This window comes from Sceloporus undulatus, chromosome 3 (genome assembly GCF_019175285.1).
Source record: "Sceloporus undulatus isolate JIND9_A2432 ecotype Alabama chromosome 3, SceUnd_v1.1, whole genome shotgun sequence".
Classification (NCBI taxonomy): Eukaryota; Metazoa; Chordata; class Lepidosauria; order Squamata; family Phrynosomatidae; genus Sceloporus; species Sceloporus undulatus.
In genome coordinates, this window is record NC_056524.1 from 62440493 (window position 1) to 62453370 (window position 12878).

General features: G+C 38.8%; 1 protein-coding gene across 2 annotated transcripts in view; it reads right to left on the minus strand.

The window, feature by feature from the left end:
• Nucleotides 1-12878, minus strand: part of LOC121925384 (amyloid beta precursor protein) — a 213387-nt gene that overhangs the window by 44204 nt on the left and 156305 nt on the right. For both annotated transcript variants that reach the window (XM_042457470.1, XM_042457469.1), the window contains 3 exons: nucleotides 12032-12165; nucleotides 6537-6611; nucleotides 4825-4983 (listed from right to left, as the gene is read on the minus strand). In XM_042457470.1, coding sequence (XP_042313404.1) covers nucleotides 4825-4983; nucleotides 6537-6611; nucleotides 12032-12165 — 368 coding nt within the window. The remainder of the gene's footprint in view (nucleotides 1-4824; nucleotides 4984-6536; nucleotides 6612-12031; nucleotides 12166-12878) is intronic.

Here is a 12878-nt window from a genome sequence, read left to right on the forward strand (position 1 = left end):
ATTATACTTCATTTGCAGCTTCCACTTCTGTACATGCTTATGGAATGTTATAAAACTGAATAGCAATGGATTAACTGTGCTCTAACATTTACAATTTGTAAGTGAAACTCTTATGGCCTGTAGAGACCTCAAGTATATGAATAAAAAACTTTTAAGTCTTGCTAGTTTCCTGTTGTCCTAAGTTATGATTATTCACTCAGGACATGCTTTAAATAAAAAAAACAACAACAAACAAAATGTAGTGGCATTGTTCTTATGTGACCTCTAAAGAAACTATTGCATCCTGTAACTGCTACAATAGGACAGAACAGGAAGAGGCAACCTGAAGCTCTTTCAGATTCTGGAGAACAATTTCCACATTCTGACTGCTGGACATGCTGGTATGGTTTTTGGAGAGTTGTTCTCTGAAACATCTGAACCAAATTAAAAGCAACACACTGTGAGTAACCATCCTATCTGTAACATATTAGTTTTGGATCTAAGAAGGTTATAAGGACATTCCTTTGAAAATTCACTGCCTTTACCTACACCTCATGGATTGCAACTTTGAGCATGATGCTGATGGCTGAAGATTGTAAGGTACTCCTGAGCCAAAGTGATACACCATCTGCATCAGCTGGGCAGCAAACTGCTCTACTTCACACATTTTGCCCTGAGCCTAGGCTCCAAAGGTGGTCAGCATTACAGGGAGAAGGGTGGTAAAGATCTCTTCTGCCTCTAGTTCAAGCTGCTGACCTCTCACCTATTCATCAAGTACAGTCGCCCCTCCATATTCATAAATTCTTTATCCATTGATTCAACCATCTATGGCTTGAAAATATGGTCTATCTGGTCTTGGACAGATTCTTCCACATTCTGGTTGATGAGTCCAGATGAGCTCTGCCCTGCTCTTGTTTGCTCTTCCATTGCTCATTGTAGAACCACCTCCTCCTTGGAGACCCCTAAGGTCTTCCCCTCATCCTTCCCCCCTCCTCTGAGAATAATGGGCTTCAACTGCCCCAAAGAGATCCCTCTTCAAAGAATGATTGATAACACTGTTACCTTTTCCAGTAGTAATTATAATTTTCTTGCTATTTGACAAGTTTAAAAATTTTTCTTGGAGCATTTTGAGAAGAGGGATTTTCAAAAAAGAGATTCTGCGAAAGAGTTTAATTAATTTTCTTACATTTTAAGTTGAATTCCCCCATCACAAGTAAGAAACAGAACAAGTCAGAACCCACTCCTTGGTTACTGGGAAGGGACCCTTATAATAAATGCTCTCACAGATTTATTTAAAAAGAAACTTCCCAGGTTCTCCACTGCAAAAGCCTCTGGTTGCGCACTCCAAGGGGAAGCAGCCTTAAACAATACGAATAAGATAGGCTCAAATAGTTCTGCTGCCATCGAAATAGAACTGAACAGCTTAGCATCACAGGTGAAGATGTGTAGCTGTAAATAAAAAAAAGCCTGCTGGATCTTCTAGTCAAAGATTCCTGTGTCATCTACAAAACTTGTATGATAGCATCTAGCACCTAGTCAAGGATGTTTAAGTCCTGCTCTGTTATTCCCTAGCACTCTCTATTTTTATTCCTTTTGTCTGATGCAACATTACTTGAAATTACTTGAAGGAGCAATTGTTTCTTTGAAAAATAGATAATGTTGTTATTTGAAAGTGTATTATCAGATGAAGTTTTACTAGTATGATTGTTTGAAACAGTTTTGAGAGCTTCATTATAGAGAAATCTTTCTAGTTTTCCTGCACTGTTACATTACATCCAAAATTGTAGAAGTTTTGGGCACAGTATTTCTAGTTCAGTACACCAGTCTACTTTCTAGATCTGTCTTCAGACAGTATCAGTACAATTCTTCAAGTTGTAATACTATGTAGATTCTTTGAATCAAAGGGCAACAACAGCAATTTTATCAAAGCAAAAGCCATACTCTAAAATAAATTAAGATTTTTGTTGTTGTTGTTCAAGCACTGCCAGATATGTTACTAGAAACAGAATGGACTACAATAAATAAATTAAGAGAACAATTAGCAAGCCCAAGGGCTAAAACAGTGCAGGAAAATTAGAAAGAAAAAGCAAGTTTATTTCATTTCCAAAAGGTTTAATGATGAAATCACTCAATTTTTCAGGGCACAAATTGTGTAGGCTTATTTTAATATTATATATTAAATATATTTTAATATTAGGTTCTAGCTTTATAAACTGCTACTTTATGCAAAAGAGTTAGTCATATAATTAATTTGTATCCTTTCATAAACCCAACTATTACCCAGGCCTGTATGACAGTAATTCAACAACAATCACTCATTTTCCATGGATCAGAATGAACACAATAGCTAATGTTGTCAAAACAAGGTTTGCTGATGTACAGGAAAGTGGCAGACAGAATAACTCCTTAAATAAACCCAACCCTAAGGTAAACTAAGCATGCTAAATGGCCAGAGCATATTGAGATTTTAATGAAACTGGGGCAATAACCACTCCCCAGCCCTCCTGTAATCTTATCAGTCTTACACTTAGAAGGTTCAGTAGCCAAGGTGATTTTTTATGACCAAAATGATCACTAAACTTTTTACATGCAGCTACCATCTATATTAAATATTTATCCCATGTAGAGCTATATATTTGAAAATATAAATTTTGTTTGTGTATCTATGTGAAAACTACACAACTGAAAGAAATACTCATGGAAACCAGTAGGGGCTCTCTGAGTTCTATCAAATAATTTCTCTTCTTGACATGAAGGAAAAAATGATGAATATTTTCACTCACTTATCTCAGAAGACAGCATTTACAGTTGTGGCTTAGCATATATACCAAAAAAGGCTTATTTTCACCATTGACTGTATAGTGCAAACCCATCTGATTTTGACTGAATTTTTTTTAAAATACACTTGGTGTAATAAAGATAATTCTCCTCCAAGAATATATACCTGCAATCATATAGCTTAAACATACAGTTTTTTCCCTCTCATTTAGTTGGCAGGCTGCTGTGCTCAAAACAGCCCAAAGCATCCTGCCCAGTATGCGTGATGATATTACTATGGTGTCTTTAAGTGAGAATTTAACTGAGAATCATAAATCAAGCAGAAGATGTAAATACAGTTGTCCCTCCATATTCGCTAGGGTTAGGGGAACAAGACCCCCGTGAATATGGAAAAACCGCAAATAACAAAAACACTGTTTTTACCTGAGAGGACACCTCTCTAGGAATCTCTAGGTCCTCCAGTGCAACTCTGTGGTCAATGTCCAACATACACTGACCATAGAATGGCACTGGAGTAGCTACAAATGTTAAAGCTGCATTCTTTAAAGTTGACCACAGAGTTGCACTGGAGGACTTAGACAGTCCTAGAGAGAACATATTAATGAAATCCGTGAATAATCAAATCTGCAAATATCAAATCCGCAAATACGGAGGGATGACTGTATACCTAGGCACAGTGTCATGCCTCAAAAGTGTCATTCAGTTGACAATGGCCTCAAACAGACAACCCAAAAGGGTGGCAACCTGAATTAGGGCTAGGTGCATGTGCCTGCCTCAGCCCAACGCAAATGGGCCCCACACAGTCCTGGGATGGTGCTTTTGGGCTGTCTGCTTTGCCACATAGGTGTAGGGTTCCAGAAGGCCCTGTCTTGAATAGATTTGAAACAGAGAGATCAGAAGGATGTATTTCTTTGCTTCATACGGTGGTTCTGAACCTTTGGTTATCCAGAATTCTTGAGCACTGGCCAAGCTGACTGGGGCTTCTGGGAGATAAAGTCCATACCATCTGAAGGACCAATGGTGGAGAACCACTAGTTTAAGACAATATGATCAAATATGGATCTCCCTTATGCATGAACTAATTAATTCCCTATTCAAATTCAAATAATTTTGTGTGTGTGGGTGTGTCTATGTTGCACATAAATTTGTGGAGCTGTGCAACTCATAGGGCTAAAAGATCCCATACGCTTGAATATGTCAGAATGTGCATACGTTTGTATACAAGTCTGCAAGATTTTTAAGAGACAGAGGAGAAACTTATTAACTTGGTGCAAAAAACTGAAGAATTTTGAAAATATTGTAAGTTCTTGACTTCTTTACAGCAAAAGCCTTCATTCTGACACCATAGTTTTATTGTAAACAACCTCCTGCAAGTACTATTAAATCAGAAAAGAATATCCTATTCAGGGCGTATCCCAACCACATCTTTTTTGGCTCAATCAAAGGAGAGAATGGTACCTTTCTCATCTCCACATACATAAGTCAAAGAGTGTAATAGCTGAATCTTAATTCAGCACTGGAAATTAGACAGCATCCACCAACATATCTGAACACAGCAGTTCAAGGAGCATAGGAAGAGTTCTAAATCATGCACAACTCCGCCCTTCAGCATCTAGCTGCTTTTGCAAAAGCATATGCTGCCTGAGACAGGTGCCTGATAATAGGGCTGGCCCTATTCCATTTGATGTCAATAGGCAGTTCCCTCTTAGGACTAAGAGCAGGTTGTTGGGGCGGAGGAAGGGGGGACTCATTAGGACCATGGCGACAAAGAAAAGGTTGATGTTATATTACTATTATATGGTTACTGTTGATGTTGTGTGATATTGATGACAATGCAATTTCAAGTAATTCTGGTGTATCAAAATATTAGGATAATTCTTCATAATATATAAATTTGATAAACCAAATTTTAGTTAACCTTCATCCTGATCCTATACATACTGACTCAAACAGAAGTCTCAGTGGGTGCAATTGGGCTTATTCTCAAACAATTGTGCCAGGATTCACTTTCTTCCACACATCAAAGAGTGATAAATCTATGCTTATTTCAGTCCTGATTTTGCTTACTTTGGGTGGAACAGCCTGAAGAGCTGTAATGTAATTTTCCAGAGCCACACGGCGACGGTCATTGAGCATGGCTTCCACCCGTGCCATGTGAGTCTCCACGAGCTGCTGTCTCTCATTTGCAGCTTCTTGTTCCAATGATTCTACCTTCTCTTGGAAATGCTGTTTTAAAACAAATGGAAATTATCTCAAATAAGCAAGAAGAGAATTAAACTAGCAAATGTCATGTAACTGATTCTTAGTACTGTACTGATTTAACCAGGATCTATTAGCAGTCTTTCTAATACTTCTTTTTGTATATCATGGCAGAAACTAACATTTCTGTTGACTTTTGAGACTGTTCAACATAATGTAGTGGCAGGTATTACACTTAAACTTGGATCTTGATCAATGCAAAAATTATTTGGATATATAACCAGGAAGTGACTGGACATTCTTGACAAAGCTTAAGATAAAAAAAATACACGGAGAGGGTTTAATAAAACAAACAATGAGCAAAGTGTCCAAATGAAAAAGATTTCTCAGACATGAGCTGCAAGTGTGTATGTCTCAGCTCAGAAATGTAGACTCAGCATTGTAGGGTGAACTCCCTGACTTCCTAAACAACTCCTGAATCCCCCTCATTCCAAGGTCATTCTTTGTTTTGTGGGAGCAGGCAGAATTTCAAATGTATCTGACTATGTCCCATAGACAGACATTAGATGTCTGCAACAACATTAAGACCCCCAAATGACCCTGGCAGATCTCACTGCTGATGCTATCATTTCACACCTGGCTACAGAGAGACATTTCCACAATTCTGCCTCTTCCTTGTAAAGCAAGGAATGGTTGTGTGAGAGATTTTAGAGAGTATTCAGTAGGTAAGCTGAGGAAGGGGACTTGGACACTGTGGAAGAAGGAAATGAATACCAACTTCTGCAGAATCCAACAAAGGATGCCTACACATGTAAAGGAAGCTTATACATGCATATATTCTTAACAGAATATTATCTGCTAATAATAATAATAATAATAATAATAAGTTTTATTTATAGACCGCTATTCCGCAATGATCATAGCGGTGTACAGTAAAAATTGAATACAATACAAATACAAGGTGACAGTTAAAGGAGGGAGAAGTCTCGTCCTTCAGGCTGTCCCTGATGTTGCTCGGTCTGCCTGATCGCTCCCTCTGAGGCCAAGGTGACAGTTACAAGAGAGAGGAGCCATTACCACCTTAAGGGTGCAGCCCAAATTGCCAACACGAACACACAATTATTATTATTATTATTATTATTATTATTGTTGTTATTATTATTATTATTATTATTATTATTATTAACCTTTATTTATAAAGCGCTGTAAATTTACACAGCGCTGTACATACAATCTTTTTAATTGGACGGTTCCCTGCCCTCAGGCTTACAATCTACTAGACACATAGCTAAACCCAAATTGTTAGTCCCAACTAAGAAGGCCAGTGAATCAATATAATCATATAAGAGTTCTGATTTACATTGTTCTCTTGGATTCAATGGGTCTAATTTAGTTAGCACTTAACATTTGGATTTAGCTGAGTTGCTACTATGCTCAAGATACTATTATATTATCTCTCCTCTATCAGTCTTTCTTGTGCAGACACAAAACAGAAACACTTAAAATCAGACAAAACCCCTCATTTCATGGACTTGTTTTTACTCCACATTACTAACTGGTAGTGAGTGTTCTTCTTTTACCTGGATGACAGCCTTTTTGTCAGCCTTTGGCAAATTCTTTGCTTGATGTTCTGCCTCTTCCCATTCCCTCATGACCTGCCCAGATATAAACAGAAAATGAAAACATTTTATTACATTCACATACCTCTTAAGATGGTTTGAGCTGTGCTGTTGGTTTTTAAATAAAATATCCTAAGTTTGTATTGTTATGTCTCCTGGATACTTCAAGTACATTATCAGTTACTGCCAGGTAAGTGTATAAAGTCAGTTGGTTTCTGCTACATTTTTGTTGTTGGCAAAAATACTGCATATAAAATAAAATCTTTGGTTCTTTTCCTTGTAGTTATGACACTGACTTTGGAGACTATATGAGAGCCAGATTATATACATGTAAACAGTCATGAAACTGTTGGTGACTTAAATGGCATACTCAAATACTGAAAATAGAAGTCATGTACTTACTGTATGCTTTTAAAAATATCAAATTCCTTATTTCTAAAGACATCATGACTGTGGCCCATTTGGAATCCTGCTGGGAACTCCCAACTATAGCAGACTCATTGAATCCACTATTCAATGGTCAACACACAGGTAAATCCAACTGATTCATTGGTTCCACTCTACTCTAATCCGGGTTCACAAAAAGGATTTAGGCCTGTATATGCCTAAATATTTTCTGCAGAGTACAGTATCGACAAAACAAAACACTGTTTTCTGTTTTTGATCAGCTCTATGGCTCATAATATTGAGCTCTGTGAAGGATTTTGGGATAGAAATGCATTTATGTGTAAATGGCTTCAAGTCACCTATTGACCTATGTAAACTCCCCTGAATTTCACAGGGCTCTTAGGCAAGGAATACTTAGAGGTGGTTTGCCATTGCTTTCCTCTGAAACACCTACAACACCTAGTATTCTTTAGCCATCCAAGTATTAACCAGGGCTGACCCTACTTAGCTTCTTTAGTTTGCAAAGTTTAAACTGAGATTGACTGGCACTAAAATCGTTTTGTATTCTGCTATTCTGCCCATCATACCATACCAAACATCTCAAGGATGGCAAAAAATGCCATATTTTACATAGAAGTTTTTGTAATGAACTGGAAGAAATTTTATGATTGATTTTTAATTGAAGACATACAGGCCTGTTACAGACTGCCAAAATAAAGCTGCTTCGGGTCTCTTTGGAGGTATGCTGTTTAAATGATGCATGGGTCCTAAGAATCCAAAAGCTGCACCAAAGCTGCACTCCAGCGCTTAGGAATGGAGTGTGGTTTTGGTGTGACCTCTGGACTCTTAGGACCCATGCATCATTTAAATAGCATACCTCCAAAGAGACCCGAAGCAGCTTTATTTTGGCAGTCTGTAACAGGCCACAGTTTCAATCTTATCTGTTAGGTGGTTGCAAAGGCGGGATACAAACCGCCGCTTTGCGGCGCTCCCCCGCCGGCGCCATTTGCTCCGCGCAGGAGCCGCAGCAGCCAAACCGCGCGACTCCCGCACGGAGCAAAAAAGAAGCTCCATTTTGGAGCTTCTTTCTGCGGCGCCTCTATGACGTTGTGAGGCGCCGCAAGCGCATTCGCGATGTCATAGGCGCCGCGACACGTCTGGAAGCTATGCGTCCAGTACGTAAAGATGGAGGCGCCCATGTGGAAGGGGTGCCGCCATCTTGTACATATTGTATACGTACTAGGGTTAGGGGGGTGCGGAAGCACCACCCCTTCCTAACCCTAGTACGTATACAATACATACTATATGGCGGTGTGTATCCCGCCAAAGTCTTTTGCAACTGACTTATTTTGTTTTGGATGATGCAAAGACTGCAGTCTTGATTTTGTGACTAGACACTATTACATAATGTGTTCTGGGATTATGAGACAGCAGGAAGATGATTAATAGAACCATAAATTAAGACATCAGCTCCTTCATGACCAATTATTTAACACCCACCAGTTTTCTCCAACCTAGTGTCCTTCAGACGTTTTCTATTATCACCCTCACCAACCCTAGTTATTGGTCAGGCTCTTGGGAGTTGTAATCCAAAACATCTGGAGGGCCCCAGTTTTCAGAAGTCTTCAGAAGCACAGACAATTTTTTCCCCACACCTTTTGAAGCTCCTGTTTGTCCCTTGTATAGAAGGAAGTGGACAAACATGCCATCTGCAAGATTTACTTTCTTATTTGTTTGTTTTTAATTAGGACTCAGATTGATCAAACAGAGCCAAATACAAAAATGAGGTTGGAAAAAGGTAGGCAAATGCAAGGAATTAAGGAATAAGATGTCACTGTCCATATGCTCATTCCAGACATTTTGATCAGTACAAGATAACAAACACACACACACACACACACACACACACTCTCTCTCTCTCTCTCTCACGCGCACACACACACACACACAGAGAGAGAGAGAGAGAGAGAGAGAGAGAGAGAGAGAGAGAGAGATATTCCTCCAATATTCCCCCATCTAATTTAGGGAGAAAAAGTGTTTTACTTGTTCCAATTGTCCACCAAGTGTAAGTCCAAGACCTTTGCTGATGTTAACTAGAGAACTAGTAGTAGATTCCAATCTACCTCCTGCCCATCCCTACTATAGAGTAAAGCAGAGATACTGGATGTCTTGACTTAATTCACTTACTAAGAATATGAGATATTCTATGATTTTGTCAAATTGGATCCTTGTATTAGGCATTTAAGCAATACTCTACATCAGGGTTGATGAATCTGTGGCCTTCTAGATGTTGTTGGACTTCCAGTAACCCAGGGAGCTTGGCCAATGGTAAAGAATAATGGGACTATCAGTTCATCAACATTTGGAGGACCATAGGTTCTTCACTCTTAAATCTAAACTCATTTTTCCTCATGCTCCAGTATGTATTTTGATGCCCTGCTAAGTTTTACTTTACAGGATTGTTGCTTTGTGTAGTATGCCTATATATGTCTCTTTCTTAGCCTCTTAGGCCCGTTCCAGACGGGCAAAAAGTACGTGCTTGGTACATACTAGGGTTAGAAAGGGGTGTCCTTTCCAGATGCCCCTAACCCTAGTACATGCCGAGCACGTACAAAATGGTGGCGCCCATTCTACACTTTAGAAGCCTATGTTTTTGTCCCAAGTAAAATTTGGATGGTCTATTTTTACTAACTGGTCAGGAAATGCAGTTTCTTTTGCCACACACCATCTATGCACACTAGTACCACAGAGGGAAAATCATCATCATCATCATCTCTTCTACCCCCCCCCCCCCTAAATCACAGGGTTAGAAGAAATATGATTACTAAAAAAAAGAGGTCTATGGTGTGTGTGTGTGTGTTTATCAAATATCCACACACATAGTAACAATAAAAAAATCAACAGAAAGGTGCACATTCAATGATGAGATACTCAAGGACCATGAAGTTCTCTCATATGAGCTTATAAAGCTATTCTTCTTCAATGAAAACACAAAGCTATCAGAGCTGTAGATTTATGATACTTCAAAGACTTGGCTCTTTCATGCTGAGAAAATGACAACTTCTTGGTGAAGATTTAAAGAAGCCAGCCATTTCAAAGTCTAACAGTTTTCAGAATTCAGGGCACACAGCATGAGACAATTCTGTGGATGTGTATATGTGTTTTGGGAAAGGATAGAGGGAACAACAATGTGATCCATTATTAAGACAAATTTTAATCACTCTAATCCCATTTTTACTCCACAAGCACAAGTTTCTGCTTCACTAGGAGTAGTCTAAATATTATACTGAATGAGATTTTAAAGTTATTCACATGCTGCTACAAGTAATTTTTTTCCTATTATAGACTGTTTTTGAAGAAAATGCAGATATGGCAACTGTTAAAATATTGTTTCTATGGACTAGCAAACAAACAAAATGAACAGATGTACAAATATCTTTACAAATAATTTGAAGATGACTGTAAAACAGGACAGTACTAGGAAAACCACTTCTGAGTATTTCTTGCCTAAGAAATCCCTATGAAATTCAAGGGGTTGCCATAAGTCAACAGCTGACTTGAAGGCACAAATGCACATATTATGGAACAGCTTAAACAAGCCCAAAGATACTCTAGGGCCCCATTCTCACTATAAAAAGAATCAGATTGCTGAGCGAATTAAATGACTGTAGTTCCCATTTGAAACCGGTTCCTGTTGCAATGTGATTGAATCTGTCATGATGAAGTGAGGCAAAGGCAAAAGAACTGTTTTTTCCAGACATCAGCTAAAAAGAGGTTCTTTTGAAAAAAAGCGATTCCAAAGCTTATCCAACAAGTGGGAATGAAAGATTGGAATCACAGCATTCTGGAAGGAAGGGACTAATGGCAGAGAGGTGTTTAACATCCCTCCCCATTTTTTGGGAGATGTCATCCCCCCCAGAGTGCTGTCTTGTCATTATTGGTGTGATGTTTGGTTCCTTGTTTTAAAAAAAAATAAAATAAAACGAAGCACTTAGGCAACAGAATGGTTTAGCAACTACTTGCAAAGGTGCCAAACCACTCTGTCACTTAAGCGCTTAATTGTATTTACCCCCCCACCAAAAAAAAGGAAGGAAGGAAGGAAAACATGTCCTGTGCTTCTCACAGGCTTCCCTGGGTCCCAGTGCCCTCCATTTCCGTCATCCTCCTCCTCCTCTTCTCCCTTCCCGGCCTGGCGATGTCGCTTCCCAGGCCCCAAGCTCCCTTCCCAGTCTTGCTTCTGTCTCCTCCTCCTCTCTACTCCCCCTGCCTTGCCTTGCTCCATTGCCATCTTCCTTGTCACACTATCTCAGCCTCACACTCTCTCAGCTTCAGAACATACTCTCTCAGCTTCCAATCCCCCCCCTCCCCCAATTTCCAAGCCGGGCCTACGTCAGATGATTGACAGGGGAGTTTAAAGTGATGCTGCCAGTGGGAACCACAATCGCCTTAAAAAAAGAACCTTTCATAATGAAAGGCGTGTTTTGAAATCGCTTTCCAAACTGGGGCAGGAGTGAATCACGAAGTGATTCATCCTGCCAGCGAGAGAATGACCCCTAACTGTGCTTCCACAATCACTTTAGGACCAATGTGAAAACGAACTATTTGTTTCAGGCCCCAAAACAGATTATCTGGGAGTAATCTGCATTACACTAAAATGGAAAAAACAAGATATCCTTGCATTTCCTTGAAATAAACTAGAATTAGCATAAAACAACATCTTGAGGGCCATGCATTCTCCACCCTTGGGTAGAGACAACCCAGACTATGTTGACTGCTTTAAGTCGTGACTAATTTGTGTCAGTGATTTCAACAGTAACTTTGTTTAAAACAAAACAAAAGCGATACAGTGAAATCATACATTTTGAGGAAGGAAAAAGAATACAACAAAAGCTTGACTTTTTGTAGATGTAAGAAAGAAGGAGAGGAAATAAGCAAACCCAAGGCTCATTGTCATAAAGGTAAAACACTACATTAATAGTTTCCCATTATGAGTGAACACAGCTAACATCACAGAAAAAAAAAACAAGTGAAGTAAATTAAGTAAATAAAAGAACTCATTTGCAACTCACCTGAGACATTCTTTCACGGTGCTTAGCTTCAAGCCTCTCTTTTGCTTTCTGGAAATGGGAATGCTCATTCTCATCACCAGGGGTCTCCAAATACTTGTCAACAGCATCAGGGGTGCTTGCAGCTGTGGTGGGAACTAAGGAAGGGGATTGATGAAAGAAATAAAGAGGCAAAGGTTTACTTAACAGTGAAATATAGAAGCACCTGTATACTTCCAGCACAGTGTGGCCATTCAAAGCAACTACCTACTAGAAGAGTATATGTGTGTCTGTAGCTTCAGGAAGAAAGGATTTTTCTGCACTGTTGAGAAAACACACACAGAAAGAGGGTTTCATAGTAAATGAAGAAAGCATGCAAAGATTTGAGTTATTCCAGTCTACCAGTATAGCAAAAAAGAGGAGACAGAGATTATAAAAACCACATGTTTTATTTTGTAAAACAAACATGTGCCCTATTAATCATGCACATATTTTAAAAGCAAATTTAACTTGACCAAAGGGACTATATTACAGTCCTCTTCTCTGAGATCTTTTTCCGATAACATGTTCCTATAACATAGTTTTCAATTTTTTTTTTTTAGAAAAAATCATTATCTGATTACTGCAAGAAGCAAACATCATGTCAAATTCAGATAGATAGAGTAAATATTGTTTGGATCCATTCTGCTAGGAGATAAGAACTATTTCCTAACAAAAAGAACTAGAATCAGATTTGATCTATGCAACTCAACATTTCTCTGACTGCTGAGACAGGATCACAGGACTTATGCTCCATGGTGATCACCTGCAACAGTATTTCCTAACTGTACAAAACCAGTATTTACTTGCTAATTAATACCTCTGCTTAAAT